Raw genomic sequence first — 26173 nt, forward strand, 5'->3', positions numbered from 1 at the left:
TGCAACATTTTCCATCATATTACTGGTGAAAACACTCAAGAACATCAGACAAAAGCTGTAAACACTGTGAAATGGAGCTGAATGAAGGTGCCTGAACACTCCTGTACTGCATACTGTGGTATACCATGGGATCCCGAGTACAGAATACAGTGACTGACCACTTTAGTTACAGATAAAGTATGAGCTGTAATAGATTTAATTATCTGATATGTAAATCCTACACCTGTCAGACAGTGATGTTATTGGAGCAATTTTTAATTTTCTGTTAATATCATGGATAATGTTTTATTTAGAATAAGCACTGCTTATTGATTGATATATGATGAAACTTTTGTTTGGATTTGCTGACAAAAACACCTTCTGAGGTATAAAAGTGGAGGTGGGCGTATAGATGGAGGTCCGGAGTCTTAATAATATCGTACTCTGTGATTGATCATAGTGCAGTGCCAGCTGAGATAATTCCAGGGTATTACACGTCTGCTCAAAAGTGACAACAACGACCATTATATATAATTTTATTTTCTGTTTGGAGTGCTTACACTATTAATTATTTCACATTTATAAAATGGGTACATAACTGTGTACATAATTAAGACTGAGCCATGGATACAGACACCATTTAGAGACTTTGGCACCACGCATTTACTCGACTCAATGAGAAGAAATCCATCTTGAGGTCGGTCATTAAATGCCTTTCCTCATCCTCAGTCCTCATTAAGTGATCACTATATTAGCTATATTCATCTCATACAATTTATGCAGGGAATATATTTGGTAAAAGTACCAATTTCCTGGAGCAAATTTGAAAATCAATCCGAAACTGTCAGAGAAAATAAATGAAGTTACCCCAACCTGGTAATCTTTTTGCATCACCTAAAGATCAAAGCAATTACTATGTGGAGCAAATGCAATCATTTGTATTTTTTATTATTACTGTCTGAGTATTAACTTTATCCATTCATTGTCAGGAGGCATTTATAGTTTTGTATCTGCACTGCAGTCTTCATTGTACTGTTCCAGTTGTCACTAATTAACACCAATGATTTGTAAAAAAATAAATTATTAAATGAAACAAAACAGATTGCTTGCATTCAAAACAGGACCAGAAAAAAGAACTAAGAAAAAATGCATCATGATCAATACAAACAGATTTATTTGCTTTCTAAACTCACAAACTCTGCAAAACTCTTTCAAAAAAAAGAGCTTTAAACTCTCCTGCCAAGGTCCAATCTCTTTGAATAGTTTATTGTTCATTGGTTAACTGGCCGCACCTGGTACTCGTTTCCGCTTAACAAGCTGTATCCAGGTGCAGCCGTGAGTCTGGGGAATTTGGGTATGGGATGGGGATGGGACACTTCAGCCTGCCGCAGTCTGGCAGTAAATGACAACATGACACAAAAGTAGTACAACAAATGAAACAATAAATGTCTGATTCAACTGGTCAGATTAATTCTCTCATCGGGAAATGTACAATCCAGCCTTTGCACATAAATGCTTTCTTATCAATGCACTAGTTATTATATGTGGGGATTTGAATATTTTTCATGCTTTTGCATGTTTCCTGGAGAAAGTTGCTTTAATGTACATGTCTGGCTGATTTTGAAAATTGTCATATCAGGCAGAGGCTGCAGGGGGTTAGGGAGCAGTGACCAAGAAAAATCAACATGTAACTGCATTTTTTTTCCCTTCATACTGTTCCTGTATCCCAGTGACAGTGATTACACATCTCCCTGGTCAATCTGGTGACACTCAGATTTATCTGTCTGTCAGCTCATTTTCTTAGACTTTTTCCATAAAAGGATCGGGCTGATTTAAACACCCAGTAAAACCTCTGACTGTTTATTTGTAATTACTTAAATTACACTTTCAGTCATGAGAGAATATATGGATTAAGGATACTTTTATGCATGCTTCCACTTCCTTATCACTAATATCAAATTACATTTTTAATAAATGCTGATGTTTGTATTTCTTCAGTGTGTCACATTGACCAAAAATGTAGCTCTAGCTGAGACAGGAATCTAGTCTAAAAGTAACAAACATGGGATCACAGGGCTCTCTAGGGCCTGGTACCACCAAATAATTGGGGTGCCAGAATCATATGATTCATCAAACTGTGGATATGTCTACAAGAACATGATGCCCATCTTGTGCACAGTGCAAAAGTCAGTGGGATGGTTGGGTAGGTCTTGATTTATGAGCACATTGAACAAGCTAAGCAAAGGGTTGTGGAAAGTTTCCTCCTCTGCAGATGTAAAAGTAAAAGGTCATATGGCTCATACGAGTACTGTGTGATGCTCTTTGGCCTACACAGAGCCCCCTTTTACCTTTCAGGAGCTCATGTATGCACTTTAATTAATATATTCACATCTTGAATTGTGTTGCTCTTTACCACCAGTTCAGCTTAAATCACTTGTATAATGTTGGGAACATCCAGGAGACCTTTAGAGAGGTGAGATGTGCAACAAACCCCAGGGAGGACTGTATCGTCAACAACAATAGCTGAGAACAGGAAACCAGTTGTCAAAATAAGGTAATCATTGTAGCAGATTTAGCTAAACTGACTATTGTTTATTAAAATTAGATAGTTTTGCTGCATGTTTTATCCAGTTTCATCAGCTTTAATTACGTTAACTGTTATTGTATTGCATTGGGATATAGAGTATATTTCTATCCCCTTTTCAAGGAAAGGCTGTTTACCGCAGCTCCTTCAAAATTGAAGCTCCAAAGTGTTTCCTTCCGCTCTTTCGCGTTCCCTGTTACAAACCCCTAAGGGATAAGCCTGAGAAGTTTGGACATCTCCAATCAGGAGTTCGGAGCCAAGGTTGATTCCAGTTGGGAGCAAAGGCAGGGTGTGGGGCAAAGTAATGTAGAGAGGTCCATACTGGCACAGCCCTTCAAAGGGTGGTGAACACTTCAGTTTGTGGAAATGAGTGATTGTGACTGTTCTGCTGTTGTTTTCCAGCCAAGTCATTGCCTAAGAGCGTTTCTCTCCCATCTTCTCAGGAAGCCCCTTTCATCTTGTCATCTTAATGGCCCATTGTGTTTCACTGTCAGTTTAATCCAATGACTCTTCTGTCTTGCATCAACAAATGATTTGTAAGCTTATCAATACTGATGTTCATTAATCTTAAAGAGGTATATTCCCAAAATTGTGGCTTTCAGTCATGGTTTACATAAGCCTTATGTAATCCCTGGAGAAAACTGAATGACCAAAGAAAGCTAAGAACAAAGTGAGAGAAAAGGTTTTTTCTTAAGAATATACATCCACTTTACATTCATAAGAGTTTGGTACAAATGATATCAAATGTTATATGAATGTCAACATGTATTTCCCGTTCTCAGTGTGGCTGTTTTATAAAACCTTCTACTTTCACAGTGTCAATAACAAAAAGTAACTGAACTCCTTCATAGCTGCTTCCAGTTATATTTGTACAAATAATAGAAAAGTTGGCTTGGAATACTTGTTTTTATCCATATATCATTTACATGTATTTATACATTTTCTAATAATCTTTGTACATTTTTATTACCATTATTATGCTTTCATTTTTGCTTTATCTACGAGTGATGTAGAACTAAACATATCTTCTGTTAGAAAAGTAACATTTTTTAAACAAACAGTGCAATACGTTATCACAACAAGGACCTGAGGGGACACCATAATATTTAGCCATATTTCCTGTTATAGGTTAGATCACATCTTGCTTGCGTTCATATCAGAAATTAGGACTTTTTGCCGATGGGAGCCGACTGGCGGACCGCACAAAAGCAGTAAACAAACAGAGAAGCAAGAAAAGCCAAATCAACAAAGAGCGATAAGGATAATGAAACACGTGAAATGCAACATCTCCAACCCGTCAAATGTTCTTAAACATATTTCTAATATAATGTTGAATTTCAGATTCTCATTAGTGAAAATATTTGTCTATTAAAGCACTTGAACACAAAGTAAGAAAATGCTTGCAAATCAAGGAGGGGAAAAAAGAAACATCTCTTTCTTGTATTGCAAGACACAAGGACCCCCATGCGAATGAGAAACCCCAGTGTGAGAAACCTCCTCTTGTACAGCAGAGTTCCCTCAACCCTCCTGTCTAATGCCTCCACCCAGGTTTAACCAAATAGCCCCGTCCAACAGGGCGTTAAATCCTTTGGCTACGTATTAATCATGACGATGTTCCTGTACAATGGATTTGACCGCTTCTCACTCACTTCCTGGGTACCGGTCACCCCATTCAAATAACTTTAGTTCTACTTTTATATGAAGCTGAACAGTAAGATCTGGAATTTTCCACATGAAATGATTAGTCATTTTTTTAAAAGTTCTACTTCGAAATGCCTCTACTGGTAGTATCAGTCTTATTACTGTAAATACAGTATATCACCTGGTAACAACCAAGTACTCTTTGAAACTTAAATAAAATGTAAAAAAATAAATATTCAGTGTTTATGAATATATCAAATGTGAAATAACGTTTGGTTGTCGTTTGTGGATATCATTTTTGCTTAAGTAACTTAACTGGGAGAAAAGAGGATAAAAAGATCCACAAAAGTCCTGTACGCGTATCGGCCGTTTGATTTTTCATCTGTGAGTCTGTGACGTACGAACATCATAGTTGTGTATTGAGGGTTACTGGAAGCGTCCAGAGCAAGACCAGAACTCCAAAGGGTGGGGAGGACGGACGGGGCCAGAGAGCCGTGGCCGAGTCAGAGGTGCAGGAGCACACCTCGTAGTTGCTGCCCGCGTGGCTGGCGCGGTGCCGTCCCCGAGGGCGTGCGTCTGTGCCGTTTGCCTCCGGGGCAGGAGAGTCCGACAGCATGTCCGCGCACACCAGCCAGTCCTTGCCGACGGGCCGCGGGTAGCCGTCCTCCACCTCCATGTCGCTGCCCGCCACCCGCCAATACTCAGCCCCTTTGAAGAAGTAGGAGGCCCCTGGAGAGCAGATGGAGAGTGTGGAAATTAGGAAAAAAAGAGAGTCTCCCTCACAGTGGGAGCTGTGTACCATCACTTGGACTCAGGACAAACATCACATTTTCATCTAACAGGAATCACATTTATTCTTCTCATAATGGTGAAATCTTTAGAAAGAAAAGACGTGCTGTCTCAAAAAAAATGTAAAGCGGGGGGCAGCTTACGCTCGCTCATGTTTTCGTCTGTTGTAGTGAGCAAAAATGGAGTATCAAACATGCTTCAAGCACATTGTTGAAGACAGCTCCCTGCTCAGCTTTATATAAAAAGCTCTGTCTGCCCAAACACACACACACACACACACACGTCAGCAGAATAGCCTTGAATTGTTTCAGGTGCAGAAAAAAGTTTGTTCGGCTGCCTGGCTGTGCTTCCCTCCGCCTGCTACCCTGTGTCGACGACGCTCATCACCAAGTCATCCTTTTGAAGCTGGATATGAGAAGCTTTTTGCGGCGGCCCCCCGGTTAGCAAGGTTTTGGCTTCACAAGACCCGCTGCTCTCACTGCAGCCAGCCTATCACTTGGAGCCAGACCACACGTTTCCCATCGGGGCACAGCCCTCGGCTTTTTGTCCAGCTGGCTCGCACCCGCAACCCACGGGGCAGGACGCCTCCGCTCAGTTCGGGCGGCGTGGATGGAGCTCAGAAAAACCCGACAGCCACAGAGATCTGCCTCGGCAGAACCGTTAGCACACAACTGGGGGGCACGCTGCTTATTATCAAACACTCGGAGCTCCATGCTGAGTTCTTTGACAGCAAACTCTGCCCAGACGCATCCGGCTGCCTGTCCATTTCCAGCCCAAGAAGTAAACAAACAAATCCTCATTCCCTCTTTGAAAAATGACTAAGACAGTTGTGAACATGAGAAAGGTAAGCCGAATAGATACATATTCCAGTTTGCCGGCAACAGGTGACATAGTGGTTAGAGCTGCTGCCTGCCGCTCGAAGGACCCAGGTTTCAATCCAATCTCCTGCTGCTGTACCCTTGAGCAAACTCCTTAAAAAAATACCCTGCTGTTACCCAGCAGGTAAAGTCGATGCCTCGCAGCTCCTGAGCTCATCGGTAGGCACGGGGTTCGAATCCATTTCGGAGTGTTTGGAGTTTGCATCTTCTCCTCATGTTGACATGAAAGGAAGAAGGCAGTGGGAAACCATTTCCATTCCCTCCTTTTCCTAGAAAACCATGCAAGTGGTCACTATGAGTTTGCTTCGACTCGAAGGTGCATCTCTGTATCCGCAATTGGGTCAGTCATTCACCGTAACTTGATATTGTAAGTTGAAATGCTTCCACTAAATGAACGTGTGCTAATGTAATGGTCCCTCGATGCTGTCCTTTGCCAAGGGCTGAAATGTTCTCAAAGTCCAATCTGCCCATCACTAGTCTGGATGATTAAAAGCACTGTATTTGGTCTATTGCTAGGCAGTGGGAAATGCCAAGTAAGACTGCAGATGAAGGGCATTCGACACTTCAAATCACAATAGCAAAAGATTTTCTTGGGTTTCTGAGCAACCAGAAGAGATCATCTTCCATCCTATCATCTTCCACACTTCCACGGGGAACTCACCATCGGACCATCGCATGGCATCGTCCAGCTGGGGCGGTACCCCCTTCCACAGCGTGCTGTCCTTGGGGTAGCCCAGGTCCATGCGGTGCACGTAGTCGTCGTAGCGCCAGTAGCGACCGTCCTTGAAGAAGTAGGTCTTCTCATTGTGTGGCCACACGAAGGCGGCATCCACACCATCTGTGGGCAAACCGAAGTCGCTGATTGGCCGGGGGTAGCCCTCCTCCACGTTGTTATCCTTGAACACCCAGTATTTCATCCCTTAGGGCAGAGAAGGACCATCAGAAAACAAATTTGCAATTCAAATTCAAAATAGTTAACTTTCAGACTGCAGAAACTTTATCTGATCAAATTTTTTTAGACACTCTCACACTCAAACTTTTTGAAACATATACTTTAATTTGTACGGAATGGATGTGTTTCGGCACGATGCCTTCATCCGCGTGCCTGAGCATTACATAGGGAGTGACATACATACATAGACCATGCTGTGTCTTTTACAAATCTTGGCGTAGGGCTCTATTCACTGTTCTTCTCCCAGTTCAAGCACCCAGAAGACCCAACACGTCCTTTGGGTTCCGCTGATACCTTTGAAGAAGACGATCTTGTGGTCTCCGGGCCTCTCGTACACAGCATCCACGCCCTCCAAGGTGGTGGGGAGACCCCTCCAGAAGCGCTGGACCTGAGCTGGGCGCAGTGACACCAGGTGCTTCTCTCTCGTCAGACGCCAGAAGTATTTCCCTGGGAGGTTTTTTTGGTGGTGGGGGGAGGACAACAGAACATGCGTATTGCCCTCTGTCTCTCTCAATGTTATCATTTCTGCTGTAAGTAAACAGAGACGAGACCACAAAGCGACAAACGCAAAGCGGAGAACCGAGCCGTTCAGAAGCTGGGATCTTAGTATCCTGAGCCGGCTGAGCAGATGCAAACCCTTGTGGGATTCCTGGAGGAAGTGGGTTGTTGGGTGGGTTGAGGATGTTGGAGGCGATTAAACGGGAAAGATAGAATGGCCAGATGGAAGACTAACCTCTATATCCGCAGGGATTCCCTGCAGGATGGGAGAGTGGCTGGAAGAACCACATGCACATGTAGTCATGGGCAAATATTCGTCCCAAGGGCATTCGTACAAGCCTGCCTCAGCCTCATCAAGGCACTAACATCATCGGTAATTGACACAAAGGGACTGCAGGGACAGGACGCCCCCCGAGGCAACGCAGACAACCGCCTTCTCTCAGGATCCACTGCGCTGCCATTGTTTGTCCCGGATTTACCTTTGAAGAAGAAGGCTTCGCCTCGGATTTGGGCCACCGCATCAAAGTTAGCACTACACCTATCTGGGACGCCACGAGCTGGCCTGGGGGAGGACACAGGTAAATTAGTGGGCTGCATAACACAAGGCTTTACTAATCAGCTGGCAAGTGAACATGTGTTCCACAGCTCTGTGTGTTTGTGTCTTTCCACTATCTTTACAGCCATTCAACTGTGATTGGAACAAGTGATCCGCATCCTGGAGGGCAGCAAGGGGAGCCAGTAGAGGTCATAGGTTCTACATTTACATTTCGTTGACGCTTTTCTCCAAAGCGACTTACAACGTTAAGGTTATATTTATCACAAGCTTACAATTATTGACCCATTTCTACAGATGGGTAAATTTTTTACTGGAGCAATTTAGGGTAAGTACTGTGCTCAAGGGTACTACAGCTGGAGTTGGGGGTCTGGGGGCAAACCTGTGACCTTTGGGTCCAAAGACAGCAGCTCTAACCATTATGCTACCAGCTGTTCTAACCCCATGTTCTGCTGCAGTACCTGTCACTGGCGTTCCTGCCCCTGACGACCACGTACCCGGCGACAACACGACCACCGTGACTCCCTTCCCTTGACAACCCCAGAGACGCAGTATAAAGCACCCGCTCGGACACAACTGAGAGACGTTCTCCTCACCTACAGTATCTTCCGAGGCTGACTGTTCTGCTCTTTTCTCTGGGTGCAACCCCATGTGTTATGTATAAAGCAAATAAGCATACAGTACCGTTGCTCAATGCACTTGCCCTGAACTGATACGGTAAAAACTCCCCAGCTGTATAAACGGGTAAATCACTGCGAGTCACTTTGGAGAAAAGCGTCAGATAAATGAGTGAATGCAAATGTAGATATAATGACATAATAGCTAATAACTGATTCAGTTCTCACAAGTCATGTCTATTGAGTATTGATCCTTGAATAATGACTGACAAAATCTATTGAGTCCACCACCGGTCCATTAGGAGGGACCAGCCTCTCCGTTTCACTGCCCAGGAGGGTCGAGGGCGGGATTCTTACTCACGGGACAGTGGACCTGTTCTCGGGGAGGTCCAGAAGGACGGGGTGTTCTGCACTGTGGGAGGTGTCAGGCTCAACTGTGTGGGATGTTGAGTCTCGTACCCCTGGGAAGCAAAGCATTTGACATATGAAGACAGCAGTGGGGAAAATGTGGTAAAGCAGAAAACGTTTACCAAGCCTGAAATGCTGCCATGTCTATATGCCAATTTCATTTTCTGTCAAATGTCAGCATTGTGACAAATGTGAAATTCTGCTTCACTCGCAAACATGAGTTGCCAAGTAAACCAAATAATCCACTGAAGAATGTTGTAGCAATGAAGAACATAGTTTCCACATAATGAAGGTCACCTTCCACTTTGCCAGTTATCCCTCACATAACAAAATATTTTTTTCTTTGGTGATGAATACATTTCTAAATATTTCATATATTCATGCATTTCACAGAACAGGGGTGTCAAGCTCAGTTTCTGGTGTGTGTCTGCTGGCTTCCCGAAACTCTGAATGCACAAATAATGATGTAGTTTTTTAGGTTTTTCTTGCGGCAATGCTATGTTAATTTTCATATGAAAGCTGATAACAATGTTACCATGTGATGGAAACTACCAAATAAGCAGTAAATATGTCATCATTCTCAGTAGGCTATGTATCCAAATTAGATTAAGGCTCGTCTTATTTCTGTAATGAATGAAACATATACTTTCACATACAGGAGTTCAGTTCGGTCAGGAAACTTCTGCACAAAAGGATGAAATATGATGAATTCTATACGACTACTGGCTGCAGATTGTTATACAGACACCTTGCGCATGTTGCTAGTCTCACAAAGGTAGTCATATAACTCAGAGTTGAAAGTTACCAAAAACTTGACTGAAACAGTTACCAAAAATATGATTGTAAAAGGTCTGTGCTTTTTAGAATTTATTAGGCTTTATTCCCACCCACTAAGTGAGAGAGAAGGATTTGGTTAAAGCGACAGTGCAGCCTGAAAATGAAAATGAGAAAGAAGACACAGTAACTTCTCAAAGCTGACTTTCCAAAACGATGGTTATAGCGCTAACATAGTAACGAGCCCCAGGACTCATTCCTGAAGGTCCTACCACGTACGAAGGAAGAGACGTGAGCACGGCTGTCGTACCGTAGAGCTGCCAGACCCGGACTTTGTCCTCGTATGGAAGGTGGTACTTGAGCGGGTCGCCCACGGGGCCCTGGTAGTACGGCCTCATGATGGACTCGATGGCCGAGGTATGAGCCAGGCCAATGGCGTGACCGAACTCATGAACCGCCACCGCGAACAGGTCCATCCCGTGGGTGTCTGCGAGAAGAACCAGTCGATGTTAACAAGTCACTAAGAGGTTTATGAATCAGGGACCTGCAAACATCATGGACCCATGAGTACGGCCTGTGAACCGCGAAAGGCTGAGCAGCAGCGGCAGTATGGTTCTACTTGGATTACTTTACCACAGTTTAATAGGCCGTGCACTTCCCTTCCCTACATGTCTGTTAGAAGCAATTATTGTCGCTTTAGAGGCACCGAGTGGTGCCTCCACTTTGGGAGAAAAATCACCTTGTGCAGCCTATGGAAATGAGCAGAGTCAAATGTGATTAGAGATAAAGGAGGCAGTAGTTCTACCCAAAGAACCCCGTGTTCTGCTATTTTATGAAGCGACAAAGGCGGCATTAAGCCCGTACATTTCCTGTGGGGATCAGGCCTTGTTTTTAACTCTGAGAACTTGGATGAAGATGTTCTTTGCGCGAGCAACACGATTTGGCGGGACTCCAGAGGACCCCGCTGCGGAGTCGGCCCGACTGCCTGTTCCGTCTGTTGCGTTGCCAGTCCTCTTACCTCCCGCGATGGGAAGAAGTTGGGAATCAAATGGGCTGCACTGCAGCATCCTGCTGAGGTACCAGCCCTAAGGACAGTGTGAGAGAAGTGTGCCCTCCCATGTATTCTAGGGACAAATTACTTTTAAATATAGTTATTTATGATTCCAGACAGATATTTATTCTGAGTTTGGTCGCTTTTTTATTAAGCAATATTTATTCAACCATTTTTTCCAAGGCACCTCACAATGTTTGTACACAACGCTGATTGTTAATGTTTGTCCACTTTTCAAGCTAGGTTTTTTTTTTACTCTATCTTTCCATGGTAAATGCCTTCATCGAGTGCAAAACAGCAGCAGTGAGGATTCTGATCTGGATCCTTCAGCTGTAAGGTAATGGTGCTAACTATCACACCACCAGCTGCTCATTTTTGTATGTAAACATTTCATATTCCTAGTTTCCAAGGTGATAGATAGATAGATAGATAGATAGATAGATAGATAGAGACTTTACCAATTATTTTTTAGAAATACATTTACCAAGTCTAAATCGCACCTTCTGCTCAGATTCAACTTCTTACCCTGAAACAGTACCCTGCTCTTTATCCCAACACAGTAAAAAATTACCCTGATGCATAACAGTATTCCCAAGTGCCTAGTTCGGGTAGCTGGACTATGGAGTATACCAGAACACCGCAGAGTATTTCGCAGATCCACCTACGGGTAGATGCGTGTGTCTTGGGGATGCCTTCCTGTAGACATGTGTGTCCACACACACACACCCACACACACTCCCACCCACACCTAGTCAGCCTTAGTGAAGAACAGTCAAAGAGCCCAGAGCTGAGTGCAGGCTCCATCACACTAATTAACAGGACACTCTTTGCTCATGTTTGCACACATTTTAAATATGAGAAAAAAATGAATTATGCTTTCCAGTTATTTGCAGAGGGGCCAGTACTTTTATGTCCTGCCAAGATCAACAAAACCCCACACTGTATATGCATATGCTCTGAAACGCGAAAGCGGCGAGGCGCTCCGGTTGTACATGAAGAGGGAATGTGTTCATGCGTCGCAATTCCCCGTGGTTCTCAAAGCCTTTTTGTACGAGGTGCCCGTGGGGTCACTAACACGCGGCGACCAGATTACTATGCTGCGCACTTCTTGGACCATAAGGTAGAGAAAATCAAGGAGCCCTTAATGGTTTTGCTTAATTTACCTTCAACAATTTGCGTGTGGTTTCGAGACGTCGGAATGCCTGCCGGAGACCAGCCTATCAATAAACACAAACTCGCTGCTCGTCTCTGTGTTCATTCTAATTATTCAAATTACTATTCTTTTCTCTATTAAGCTGAGAGGAGCGCAGGAATTGGGAGGAGGCCGGCACGGCGTAGCCTGTTTTTACAATCAAACAGCCACAGAAGAATCTTCTAGAACAAAATGAAAAAATGCCCCCTCCCCCCACCTATTTACTGAAGTTAAACTTTAGGGAAATGATCATATAACCACAGAGAATCTGGAGAAAATGTGAGTGTAAGAAGGGCGGCTTCTTGGGTGCGCGAGCCCAGATGGGACCTGAACGCAGGTCGATCGATAAGCCGCCGTTTCTGCAGGATTTAATGAATGGATTAGATAGATGTGTGCAAGTAGTTCATCTCAAAGTAAGCTTGTTATATAACAGTTCTGCTTTTTAAATAGCAACAAAAGCACAGCAGCTTTGCACTCATTGTGTTGAATAAATTCGCAAACAATAACCCTTGTTAACAATCCGTAAGATACAAACACAGCACCAAATTGCGTCGAAGGAATATTTAGAAACAGCCAACCAACAGCCATCGGGATGTTCAAACCGGTAGGACAATGAAAAAGTACTGCGGTAAAATTAGACAATAGTCATTAACTGTTACTTGGCTGACAGGGATACTTACATCATGTGGTGTACTGTACAAAGCTATTTTCACTGATTTACCAATTTATACTGCAAGGTAGTTTTCCGCAGCCAGTTCAGGGTAAGTACATTGAACCAGGGTACAGCAGGAAGTGGGATTCAAACATCTGTGCATGAGCTGACACCTCTCGCCGCCATGCTCTCCACTGCACGTGCAATAATTTCCTGCCAAACATGACAAATATTTATATTGGCCCTCATTATGGTGTATCTCGGTTCAGACAAGCCTAAACCACGTAACTCCCAGAATGCCTTGCAAGGAGCACGGCGAGGCTCTTCGTTCGGTGTGGCAAGTAGATATCTGCACCCAGCAAAGGCGCAGTAATTTTTTTTTCATTAAGTTTGATGACAGATTTGTGAAAATCCTGTTTCGCTAACTGACCGTGTTGCTTTCACAGTGGAGACGTCATCAGACCCCTCCCACCACGATCACGATTTTTAGAGCTGTCTCCTGCTGCCGCCCCCCCCCTCACCCGGTGACCTGAAGGTCCAGGCCTCGTCGTCGTCGAAATGGACATCCCCGGCGGTGAGGCGGTCCCCGGGGTAGAAGGCGTGCGCCACGGTGCCCCCGGGGCCGTCGAACGGGTAGCCGTCGTTGTGGTCGGCCTTGGTGAAGTCGACCTGGATGTCGGCCTGGTTCCCCGCCACCTCGTGGAAGTCGAGCGGCGCGATGTCGCTCCACACCTTCAGGGCGTAGTACATGAGCGCCCGCACCGTGTCCCGGCCCAGCAGGTGCGACTCCTTGGGAAAGGTCCGAATCCTGCACGAGATACACACACACACACACACACACACACACACACACACACACACACACGCACGCACGCACGTTCATTAGAAAAGTGAAAAAAATATCCAGTTTTTTGGCCATTTCGCTTCCAAAAAATTTCAGAGTCATTTTGATGTCGATTCCCAGTGCTTTCACAGAGGAGATAAAGACTGGAAAAATTATGCGAAGCCCAGCGGGGCGGCTGGTGGCTCTTCCTCGACCGCAACAATATCTGAATAAACATGGGACGCGGCGGGCCGTGTTTCCCCATCCACGGTCCAAAGCTTTCTAAACACAAATGCAGTCAATTTGTAGCAGAGCACCACATGCAAACAAAGCAGTTTCCTCTTCTAGAGCCAAGGGCAACGCGCAGACAGCCCCCGAGGATGATGGGAAACTCGGTTCCGGGGCCCTTCTGTCACCAGCTATACAGAGAAAAGCCAGTTCTGCCTCCGTACTCAGAATAAATTGTCGCAGCCAATTGAAATCGGCCAAGTTGAATTCCAAATCCATGGCCATGACTCTGCGTTTCACCAAATTCAAGATTAGTAATATGAAATTTGTAATTTTGCATATTATCAGTCTTAAAATAATAATCATGCCGAATAATGTCGGAGCACCAAAATAATACAACAGGGTTAACGGGACGGTTGTCATACGTCTGGATGTTTGTAAGTCACAAGTACCGTAACTTGAGGACCCCTGAATATTTCAGCACTGCACTGTGATTTATTGAACAACAGTGTGGAGCATTCCAAAATGTGTCTGTGGAGCGTCTCTGGAGGTCCCTTAAGAAAACCCAGAGAAAAACCTTCCTTCACCAGCCTTGGAGGGGAATGGAGAGGGAATTTAATAGGAGTAAAATCTGATACAGTGAAAATGTGAAAAGAAGAAAGAATGTTATTTTTTGGTGTATTTCTAGACTGGGTTGATTGGAATCTGTTATGCTCCTTCATCGTTTGAATAACCATGTGCCTGTGTGTGTGTGTGTTTGTGTGTGTGTGTGTGTGTGTGCGTGTGTGTTTGTGTGTGTGTGTGTGTGCGTGCGTGCGTGCGTGCGCGTGTCTGGGCTCCACCTAAATCAGTCGTACAGAATGACAAAATGAAAGACTGCAGGGGAAGGCTTCCCCCTCCATGGGCTCTGCTTCTGTGCATGGCGCGGGTTCAAAGGGAACCGCCCTCCCTCTGCTCCCACTCCCACTCCCACTCTGAGCAGAAACGGGGCCCCACGGAAGGAGGGAGGGAGGAAGAGAGGGAGGCAAGACGGGCTGCTCCTGGGACAACCCCGCGTTGGTCACTGGGGCTCAGCTGGTGCCCCTCTCTATTCATCCCACGTCGAGGGGAAGAAGGGGCCAATTTTTCAAACCATTAAGCTCAGACTTGTACGAGGCCCATTAAGAACGTCTGAGCAGCCATGGAGAAGTAACTGTGAAAGGGCCTCGTTAGCCCTCGTCCTCTTTATTAATTTTCGTTTAATGCGAGGGACAGGCGTCCCCATTAAATGGTGAGTCAAAGTGAAGTGGCAGCGCAGAGGATGGGGACAAGTTCCTGGGGCGATGATGGGGCGCCAGCGAGCAGCAACGGCTCCCAAACCTCCAGCCGCAGCGACAGCATCCAAGCGAAGCCCTGGACATCCACGCTGAGTGGACCGGGCGTAAATTCACGTTTTGTCCACACTCCACCCTGTTCAAAGTGCTCCGGAAGAAGCCGAGTTACAAAACTGGTCTTGTCCAGAGAGAGTTTATCAGGGCAAGGGAGGCAGAAGAGTAACTATTCACTGTTCTAATGCAGGGCAACCTGGACTTACAGTTAGATTATCAACTTTACACCGATTTACCCATTTATACAGCATTGCATTCCTACTGTATCGATTCAGAGGAAGATCAAGGGTGCCAGAACAGGAGCAGAGATTGGAACCAGGGATCTTCTGATTGTATATCCACAACCTTAACGATACTTCACCTGCTGCCTCAAAATGAAGCTGATACTGAAAAATGAATATAATTTCATACACTCACCGAACCGCTTGTCCCATACGGGGTCCCGGAGCCTACCCGGCAACACAGGGCGTAAGGCCGGAGGGGGAGGGGACACACCCAGGACGGGACGCCAGTCCGTCGCAAGGCACCCCAAGCGGGACTCAAACCCCAGACCCACTGGAGAGCAGGACCCGGTCCAACCCACTACGCCACCGCGCCCCCCTGAATATAATCATTTTACACATAATGAAACATTTACACCATACGTTTGGCAGGTACTTTTTGGTAAAGTGATGTAAAACAGAGTATACAGAAGTGCGTCAACAACATAAAAAGAGCTTTAGATACGGACACAGGACTATGGACACAACTTGTGTGTCTGACACCACCATGTTATTGGTTCACATCCCTCCAGCAGCTCCCATAGAAATGACATTCAAGGAGAAAACACTGTGCAAAAGTCTTAGGCAATTAGATGTTTCACAAAAATATTTGCTTTAGATGGTTATTTAATGTCTTCTGAATTAGTGTCAATGGGAAGGAGCATATTTTATATTTCCAAGCATTCCTTTTGCAAAAAGTTACAGTGTTACAGAAGGGCTTTTGTATGTTGTTAAAGAAGGAAAGAAAAATAGTAATAAACCTCTTTCCAAATACAGAACTTGAGGCCTTTGTACAGCACACCGAATAACTGAAACAGAAACAGCTGTATAGAGGCAATAAAACTGGACGAGGGACAAGCGTCCTGAAAATGTGAGGTTTTCTCAGATGTGGCAGTTTAACTCTCAGATCTTACACCATGGCAAGAGTGGGTATAGCAACAAGACACATGGTGGTCGTCCTCGGGACAAGCGGTTGTTGACGATGGATGGTTACTATACTTTGTAGGGAGTTTAGTAATTAAGAGCATTATTTTTGGAATCATTCTCACTTCACAGCTTTTTTCCCCAGGTGCCTAAAACTTTTGCGCAGTACTGTATATAATCATAGCAGATGGCGTTGGACTCGTTTATGGAGCTGTCAGGAGATCAGGAGAGAAGTGGCTCTCAAAGAGATGGGTTTGAGTCCCTTACTGAATGTGGGAGGGATTCAGCAACTCCGAGGGACACGGGGAGCCCATTCAAGCTTTTGATTTTGGACCCTTGTCACCAAATTGGCCCACCAAATGGCCAGAGGTGCAGGAGCTCAGTGCTCTTGCTGGGCTGCAGTGATTAATGGATTGGCTGGAGATTTACACACAATTTGAGGAACTGACTCCTGATCAGCTTCTCTTCTCATCCAGTTTCTTTTCTCATTCTCGTATTTATGCCCTGATTAAAACTAACGAGCGCAATACGGTATTACTTGGTCTCGGAACCCGACCCGCCGAGAGAGCTGAACTCCTCTGTTGAGTCTTTCATGGGTCACATGGTTCTTTTTTCCCTTTAAGCCGCACAGAACATGTCACGAATCCAACCGAAAAACTTCTTTGGTTTCGACTGATAAAAAAATAAAGCTGTATTCGCGCCCAGGATAACTCTCCTAGTGTCAGATCATCAGGGATGAACAGACTTATGTAACAACACCCCCCCATGTTTCAGTGTTTTAGTGCAGCACCCATGTTCTGCACCCCCCCACCCCCCAAAACCCCTAAGATGTTCCTTAGAAACCAGCTGTTCCCATATCAGCAGCAGGAATATCAGATGAAGGTGGAGGGGGTGGAGGACCTTGTTTTCAACATCCCTCAAAGCCCACTGTGTGTGTGTGTGTGTGTGACTCATAGGAGAGCACTGCAGATCGTACACAAACAAGTCGAGTTGAACACACTGATACCTCACACTGGCATTGGACATATTTTAAGAACATTTCCCTTAATATTGCACATATTTTTGGCTGTAATAATACGGAAACGTAAAATGTCCCATTTTTTCTATTAAATACGACTATTCATCATTATGACTTGGGTGAAAATCGCATCACATTTTACGACCCTTTCGTGTAGAAATGTAGACAATTGCAGAGGGTTCACCAAGTATTTATCACAACTGCGTTTGCTTCTCAAATATTAATAATTTCATTAAATTATGGATCAAATAAGCTTTTATGTGGCTGCGGATGAAAATGAGCTAATTAGAATGTCCACCATCCATCGATCCATCCATTATTAGTAAATCCATATCCAGCACAGGGTCACACAGGTGCAGAGCCAATCCAGGGAGCATCAGGAAAAATGTAGGGTTCGTCCTGAATGGAACCCGAGTCCATTGATGGACTTCTGACAACACCGTTCTGTCAAATATCATCATGCGCTCATGTGTACGTATGTGCAAGAGAAGAGCACTGATGGGGGACAGTGTAATAAGGGACATTTCCCGTCGTGATCTGCACTCCCAGACATCTCCAGGACTGATAGCTCTTGCCTCAGTGAGCGCAGCGCAGTGTCAATATCTGAAATTTATTCTCGACGACAACATTCCTGAGCTTAGAGTAGACCAGCCTGACCTTTTGGATTTCTACTGAACGAGCAGAGATGAGTTATTGATCTTGGATTGCGCACATTCTGTTGCATTTCCCATCATGCCTTGCTCTCCAGCTTACCTCCAGGACAAGTGTCTCTTGCTCCACTTGGACTGGGAGGGCGGCGCACGTCTCCGTCGGGTCAAAGGTGATTCAGACTCGGAGAGGTCGGGTAGAGAGCAGCGTGGAGTCTTCATCAGGCCCAGGGTCTCTTCGTCTGGGGATGGGGAACACGCACACAGAGTCATACGCACACACGCTCATACAAACACACACGGTCGCAGAAAGTCACACACGCTAACCCAACACGCCGGTCTCCTCCAGGCCTCCAAACTTCTGCATGGCTTTGATGGCTTTGGTCAGAGCCTCCTTGGTCTGCAGCTGTCCGGTCACAGGGTCCGGCGGTGGGAGGTACCCAAACTTGCTCAGCCAATCCTGCGAGGGCACATCATCTTCATATTTAATGCTCAGAATTTTTAAAAAAAATCTCCTATTGCTTCAATGAATGTTATGTGAAGATCAGTTCAGAGGATGAGAAATGAACCTTTATTGCTCATTCGGTGCCGGTGCGGTCGGCGTTCCCTCAGCTCGAGATGCAGCACAAACCGTCAAGACTGAGGTTGCGCAACTAAACAAGACTCGGCACTTGGACACGCTTACGAGTCCATACTGAGAGCTCCGGGCAGCGCGCTGTGAAAAGGAGCAGCTGCCAACCCTTCCCGAGGCTCAGTAGGCAGCTCGACACTTTTGGTGTCACCAAACGACAGCGTCCTGAACGCTTGAGTGACGTGCGATCCCGCGGCCGACAGGACCGATCGAAGAGAACGACGGCCTACGAAAGCTCCTTCTCCTGCCCCGAAAGTGGCGCTTCTTCCAGGAACACGCAGCCACTCACACAAAGGCACTCCCTAAGTGCTCCGGTTCGTGTCACGAGGACGTGAGAGGCATGCCTGAAGGACGTGCACGCACTGCGACTGCGGGGCTCGTCGGCCACTTTCCCTGCGCCTGCCTGGGCAGAGATGTCAGAGCACCGGCTCCACGTCTTACAAACACGGTTCTGTTCGTAGTTCAATTTGTTTGTAAGTCCAAAGTCAGCTTTACCACTAAGTTACAGTCGCTAGAAGTTAATGATACAAACGTTCCTCAAGAAGCATTCTGTAAAAATCTCGGCTGTAGCTAAAACACATAAATACAAATATGTAAGACTTTTGCCATTTTTATTAATGACATGCTGCGTTACAATGAACAACTAATTTACTCACCCAGCAAGTAAATCGAGGCAGAATAAAAAATCATTCACATAAGTAAATCTCTGTTATTACACTTGGATTGATTCTATGGATAATAAAGCAAGCTGAAAGTGGCCAGATGCTGACTGTTCAATGTCGCTCATGTTGTTTCAAGTTAGTGAACAATATAAAAAATGAAAGAGCTGTAACGGACCGACATCCTTCCCTCACACCTTGTGCTTCCAGGGTAGGCTCTGGAACACATCAACCCCGCATAAGATGAGCAGTTGACAAAGATGAACTCTTCCTGCAAATATTCATTCATTCATTCATTCATTCATTCATTCAGTCATTCACCTGGGGTTTTTTTACAGAACAAAAACCCCAGGTGAATGAAGGGACATCTGTACTGTATTATCAAACTTTTATATATTTGTCTTAGAGGCTGAAATCATGAACAAGCCGAGCTACAGGCAGATTTCCGGTTCTGGTTGTGTTCACAAGTTGGTGTGTCTCTGAAATTAGTAACGTCACCGTTCGTAACATGAGAATGAACTGCCTGAATGGCCCGAACCTGTGCTCTTTTCTCATAAATGAGTGGTAACTGGGAATGCGATGTAAAGTATTCGGTCATCCATGCAGAACGGCCGGGCGCTCCGAGGTCACGGTCGAGATTTATTTCTCGCAGCGATGTTTCTCGGTGTGTTCCAGAGCTGCCCGTCTTGACCTTTAAGATTTCTATTGAGTGAACAGAGCGGAGTTATTGATCCCTGAGCTCTTTTATCTTTTTCCCTGTCTTATTGTATCACTCCCCCCCAGGAAAGGCTGCACAGCCTGAGAGCATGTTCTTCAGCTGATCTGATGAAAGGTTAATGAGTAAAATATTGTCCTGAAATATAGCTGTGAAATATAGGCTACGGCCAGTCGGAGGAATACAGATGAGAGCTTAATTAGCGCGGGAAACGTGTGTGCTTTTTCAAGCCCAGATTCCCAGAGACAGGACAAGAGAAGCAGAATCACACTTGGCTTTCAGAACCAGCTGCCAATCAGGTGCACAGCATGTTAAAAAAAAATCAAAGTAAAAAATTTACAAGATCGTTAAAAAAAAAAAAAAAAAACTACTTCTGAAAAGTGCTGTGATTTCCGACGACTGACCGAACAGACACAGCAGGTGCGGTCGTCAACATCTGTAAAGAACTGTCACACACCTAAGTGCACATCAGTCTTAACACATTCCCGTCACTGCCGGCACATTTTCATATTTTTCTTTCAAATTGTATTTTATTTACTTTAGTTTATTTTACTTTTTGAAGACCAGCTGCACGCTTTTATCAAGCAATTTTCGTTGATTACTTCTGGCAGCCTTGCATACAGAGGTTTAAAAAGTATCACACATTCCGGATGAGAAACCCTGCCAAAAATTTACACCTTGCAGTAAACACATAACTGACTGGTTGACTCTGAATACGCCTCTCCAAATTTACTTTGGGAAAGGTAAAAAAAAAAAAAATGGACACAGCGAGAGGTGAGATGGGAGAACAGCCGGGGCCCTCAGGTGACTGCAGGGTGACAGTTCGGGAGGACTGAAAATACCGCTGAGAAACAGCGGGCCAAACAGGTTTACTTCAGCATCCTTGTCTCATCGTCATGGTTACCTGTTACGCACCTGGCGCTGCACATTCAGCACACACTTCCTCGCCATGGTCCCGACTCAACAAACACCGGAGAGCGGCCATCCTAACAAGCGGCAAAGGAGTGGAGCGTGGTAAATCGAATGACGGCTCACCCCGCGTTGTGCAACTGGACAGAGGTCAACGGGAGGGTCGACCCGGACGCATAATGGGAGCCGTTCTGACCCAAGCGGCTTGAGAAGAGCCCAGGAACGAGACCGTAGAGAGGGAAGGGGCTGGGGGGTGCCCGGTGATGGATTACAAGGCAGCTCGCATCACGCCGAGACTCGCGGAGATCAAGTGCTGAATTCAAATGGTGCGGTAAATCCCTCTTCTGTGCGCTGAGCTGCAGGGGCACGAGGTTCCAGAGGTGGGGGCAGGGTGGTCTTAGTTGCTCGGCAGCTGGTTTCCACACACTCCTCAGCCCTGAAAAGCAGGACTGTTCCTGTTACCCCCCAACCAGCTTCACCAAGAAACCTGAGCTGAGATCTGTGCCGCAGATCTGCGTTGAGCAGAGAAGAATCCATCGGCCCGCTGCTCTTGTCGATGATTTAGTGCAGGACTGAGTGGAACCGCTCGACAGTCGAGTTACAGGCTTTCAAAGATGCTATTTTTTCCCCATTTATTTCAGTTGCAAACGAATTTCGAAAATTTCTGCCTGTAGCAGTGAATGTGACCTGTGTTTGTCCTCCAAGCCCATAGATGGCAGTAAAGAGGAACCATTCGGAACAGACCCACCTTCGTTCAAAGCACTTCCCCGGTTTCCGCTCTTTCTGAATGTGGGTGATCAAATACATGATGAGAGAAGCTGAACAAATTTATGGGATGAATCCATCAACAGCTGCCATCAAATAAGATTTTGCGGAGGCGGAATTTTTTTTTAGTTCTTTTAAATTAGTTTTTACTTTAACAAACCTTCAAAGTTTTAGAGAAACAAAGAAAAAGGTTTTTATTTAAAAAAAAAGAAAAAATTGTTATGACCAAAATCTCTACAGCAACAAACCCACCGTCACTGTCACTGTCACAGGGAACCGGGATGGCTGAACCCAAGTGCAGCGTTGTTCGTTAGACGTTGAGGGAAGAGGCAAGGTCTCAAAACCAGGGACAGGCGAAGGGGGACAGGAACGAGGATTCATGGACGTGGTCGGAGAACAAAGCAAGGAGTCAAAAAAACCAGAGACCGTAGACGGAGCAAGAGTGTAGTAACACGAGGAAGGGCGGTTGTCCCAAACGAGATTCCGCAACGGTACGGGAGCTGAAGAGGGTCTTTAAAGGGTGAGCGATTACTCATGAGCTAGTGCGGAGTCAGGTGTTCTTGCTTGTGTTGTGGGCGTGGACGTGACACCCACAAATAATTCACTGTGTTACGGTATAACCTGCTAGATTACACTCGTGGTGAAATTCGATTAAATAATAAAGGATGGTTCAGCTGCGTGAAAAAGTTTCATCTAAACAAATTACAGGTAAAACTTGGTAAAATTACTCGGATTAAGTTAAAGCGGTGCTGACTGGTGAGGCCTCATAAACTGAGATGCAAAAATAGAACCTAGATTTTTTTTTCCATGCGCCAGCGAACGCGAAACTGCACAAATATAGTTTGCGTCACAGCATCTGCGGCACATTACTTTATTATTGTATTTGTAAAGAATCATAATCACACAGCTCTCATCAGTCACAAATCCAATCAACTCTTTCTCCTCGTCCAGACGCCCGGCAGACGCTGTTGAATTTGGCTTTGCCGAGAAGAATGAAATGTAATGATCTGATTAAGCGGTGCCAAAATTGGTCGTGGAAATGATATGTCGCAGGGCGCAGAGCTGAGCCTTTGTGTTTTCCGCGCGCGTCCTTAATGAGCGCCGTTAAGGGAAGCAGCCGCACGTTTCCTTGCCAGAGTATTCATGGCACATGAATTTATGGCAGATTGTGTTTGGTTGGATGTTAAAACATTTTTTATTCCCCTGCAAGGAAGATGCAATCTAAACGCTCTCAGTCACTTCAGAATGACCCCGCAAAACAGCTGTTTCCGTCAAACTGCTCCGAAGGAGGTCTTTTTAGTTCAGCGCTCTGGAACACTGACATATTTATGTGTTTTAATGGCATTCAGATGTATTCAGCTTTTCATCTTTCTGAGGCCGTCAACTGGGCTTGTTCAACTTTTACAGAGATTTTGCGGTGAACGAAGAGAGCAAATTTTTCTAAAAATTATATATATATATATATATGAAAAGTTGGGTTGTATGGTATAAATCCATACTCTGTGACATTAGCAGACAAAGAGCAAAGTGATGCTCCATGGAGACGGACATTGGAGCTTTAAAGACTTCATTAGCTCCATTTCGCATTTATCTTACTCTTCTCATGCTAGTATTAGTGTATTTTATAACTGTTTATCCCTGTTCTTAGCCATTTTACTGATGTAACAGGATGCAATAGGATCAAAGTAACAGACAGTGCATTTGAGTAAATTGGATTCAGATGCTGTCCATACACTGTCCGTACATGTCCATTCAAGAAACGACAAAATGCAGTGCTGCACCATTAAATATGTGTGTGTAACCCTGCCCCTGTCAACTAGCTGTATTTTTGGAAAGTGAGTGTCCTATGTCTTTTAGGAGTTATTGTTTTTTCCTCATTAAATTTGACATTCAGGGTGTACTGTCACTTTAAGCACATCATGCTCTCTAAATTAGTGGATGGGAATAACATCTGTTCGTTTGCGAATGAGCACAGTATTTTCTTCAAAAAGATCTTTTAAGACAATAATTTCTGAATAAAAATGTAAAGACACATTTTTCAGTCATTTTCAACGCTGAGTTAAAATGAGTCCCTTCGCTGGTGTGCCGAGGTATTTCTGGGGATAAAGCACTTTACGGAGAGACATGGTCACAAATCTGCAAACAGCACACTGCCACACAGAGGGAACGGTCAAAGAATGAATATGAATTTATAAAGATTCAAAAATAGAAATTAGGCTCTGCAAGGCTACAGATTTAATAAGCAGCCTTGATCAGATTTATGTTAACACAGCTAAGGAGGAATGATAACGTATTTACCTCTTAACTGGTAGCTTCCCTCAGACAGGAAGATTGTTTTCTAGCTATTATATGAAGGTGACTGATGCTTATGTTTGTTTTTTTTCTTTCTTTCGTCCTCTGTGATTGCTGCCTACGAGCAACCATTACTAGTGTCATCTTTAAGGAAAAGTGATGGAATGAGGGAGCGAATCCTCTCCGTCTCCAAGGGTGAATGTTGCAGAACGAAGAAGTATTGAACAGAGTTCTGTCTGAACTCCAGCTTTTTGTTTTAGTCCATCTGCCTGAACTAACCTGACGTGAGCGTTGCAGCAGATCGCACAGTCTCGGGTTTTGTTTGCCAAATTGCGCACCTTTATGCGGGGGGGTGTGGCGGCGCAGCGGGCTTGGCTTGGTCCTGCTGGAGTGCCTTGCGGTGGACTGGTGTCCCGTCCGGGGTGTGCCCCCTCCCCCTCCGGCCTTGCTCCCTGTGTTGCTGTAACCCTGCTTGAGACAAATGGTGTGTGTGTGCGTGTGTGTACGCACCTTTATGCATCCAACTTTGACATTCAAATCAGCCATGTGCACCATCACACCTTCGGTCTTTGCTGCCAGCAAACGTATTGTTTGCCATTGTGAATATATGTGTGACCTGTGTGTGTGTGTGTGTGTGTGTGTGTGTGTGTTTGCCCTGGTGTTATCATCACTAGGCATTCTCACACAAAAACAGCCCCTTTCAAAGTGTTTTCACGGAGGAGAGGAGTGACGGTGCCGTGTTAGCGGTGAATGCCAAGCAGGCATCCTGTCTGATTTGATTTTAACACTTCCCGTCTCTCAGAGGAGCCCTGTTCCTGGAATACTGATAGCGACTCACCAGCCAAGAGGTCTGTTGCCTTCGGCTGGATAGAAACCCATAAGATGTTGATCCCGGACCATCTGCTTCAGTATCAGCCCTGCGAAACGTGTGGGAACGCACAAGCCAGACGTGTGTCGGCGTGTGTGTGTGTGTGTGTGTGTGTGTGTGTGTGAGCGCGCGCGTGACCCCAGATTAGCGAGGCCCTCGACAGGTCGATCGCTCCGTCTTCGTGCCCGAAGCAACCCCCGATGGACAGATATGTTCACACGTTTCTGGCAGCGTGAGGCGCGGCAGTCAGCGGCGAAAACGTAACGTCGGGCTCCTCCGTGAGTCGCTGTTGTAAGAAGTCACCATCGTCCTCGGAGACACGAAGGTAACCGGCGGCAGCAAAACAGGCTGCAAATTAAGGAAAAGACTGTCATCGCTGCTTCATTCTCCGGTCGCTGTTTCGTAACACACTTGTTCGTCGTGTCACACGCGTTCCGGTCGTGAATTTTTTTGCGTGTGAGGAACCGCATTAGTTCAACTCACTTCCATGGTGTTTATAGCTCGTCTCCCCTCTTCTCGAGGGTCTAGGATCAATAAGAAGATGACGAACATTGCACACGTTAATGGGCCGAAAGTATCAACAGTCGGCATCGAACAGGAGTTTGTGGGTTCAACGTATTTTAATTTTTATTATTCTGAACTTGTATTAAGTTCAGAGTTGACAAAATAAAATAAAAGATGTCGAAACAAAAGTCTTACAAATTTTCTACTCCTCTTGCACGCAAGACTTTTACAAAACCTGCCCAGCGAATTAACTAAGATATGTCTCCTTACTTTTATTTATTTTCGAGATAATAGAGCAAACTGAAAGTGACTGGAGGACAAGGAATGTGTTATGGAAGGAAACAAAATAATGTAGTAAAGTTCTGCAACGGGCAGAGACACTGTTTTCGTGACAGGTTCTAGAACATAGCAAGACAGCAACCCTGCATAACACGAGCATTTGATGAAAATGGAATAAATTAATGCAACTGCAATCTTTTTTATTTATTATCGCTTTACTTGAAGTTTGTTACATAACCTGTCAGTAAGTCAAGGGCTCTCTCTATTATTGCACTTTTAGTAATAGCGACATACTGGTTGTATTTATGACCAAAGAAAGGTACAAGTAGACTTTGACTCCCTGTCGTATATGTGAGCCGAGAGAGAGCGAACAGTAAATACTTAATGATTCATCCCCAGAGAAATCTTTACGCAGCCACTACTCCTGTATTGTACGTAAATGTTTGTGTACCGGGGGGTGCGGTGGCGCAGTGGGTTGGTCTGGGTCCTGCTCTCTAGTGGGTCTAGGGTTCGAGTCCCGCTTGGGGTGCCTTGCGATGGACTGGCGTCCCGTCCTGGGTGTGTCCCCTCCCCCTCTGGCCTTACGCCCTGTGTTACCGGGTAGGCTCCGGTTCCCCGTGACCCCATATGGGACAAGCGGTTCAGAAATTGGGTGGAGGGTGCGGTGGTGCAGTGGGTTGGACCGCAGTCCTGCTCTCCGGTGGGTCTGGGGTTTG

At 45.2% G+C, this 26173-nt stretch overlaps 1 protein-coding gene across 1 annotated transcript in view; it reads right to left on the reverse strand.

Annotated features, from left to right (window-relative positions):
- Window positions 1-3340: 3340 nt before the first annotated feature.
- Window positions 3341-26173, reverse strand: part of LOC108921836 (matrix metalloproteinase-17-like) — a 36828-nt gene continuing 13995 nt past the window's right edge. Inside the window, exons 2-10 of the mRNA XM_029259548.1 lie at window positions 18163-18295; window positions 17942-18077; window positions 13090-13376; window positions 9984-10160; window positions 8853-8952; window positions 7801-7883; window positions 7118-7270; window positions 6533-6790; window positions 3341-4933 (exon numbers count right to left, since the gene is read on the reverse strand). Coding sequence (XP_029115381.1) covers window positions 4611-4933; window positions 6533-6790; window positions 7118-7270; window positions 7801-7883; window positions 8853-8952; window positions 9984-10160; window positions 13090-13376; window positions 17942-18077; window positions 18163-18295 — 1650 coding nt within the window. The 3' untranslated portion in view covers window positions 3341-4610. The remainder of the gene's footprint in view (window positions 4934-6532; window positions 6791-7117; window positions 7271-7800; window positions 7884-8852; window positions 8953-9983; window positions 10161-13089; window positions 13377-17941; window positions 18078-18162; window positions 18296-26173) is intronic.

This window comes from Scleropages formosus, chromosome 17, assembly GCF_900964775.1.
Source record: "Scleropages formosus chromosome 17, fSclFor1.1, whole genome shotgun sequence".
NCBI classification, from domain to species: domain Eukaryota; kingdom Metazoa; phylum Chordata; class Actinopteri; order Osteoglossiformes; family Osteoglossidae; genus Scleropages; species Scleropages formosus.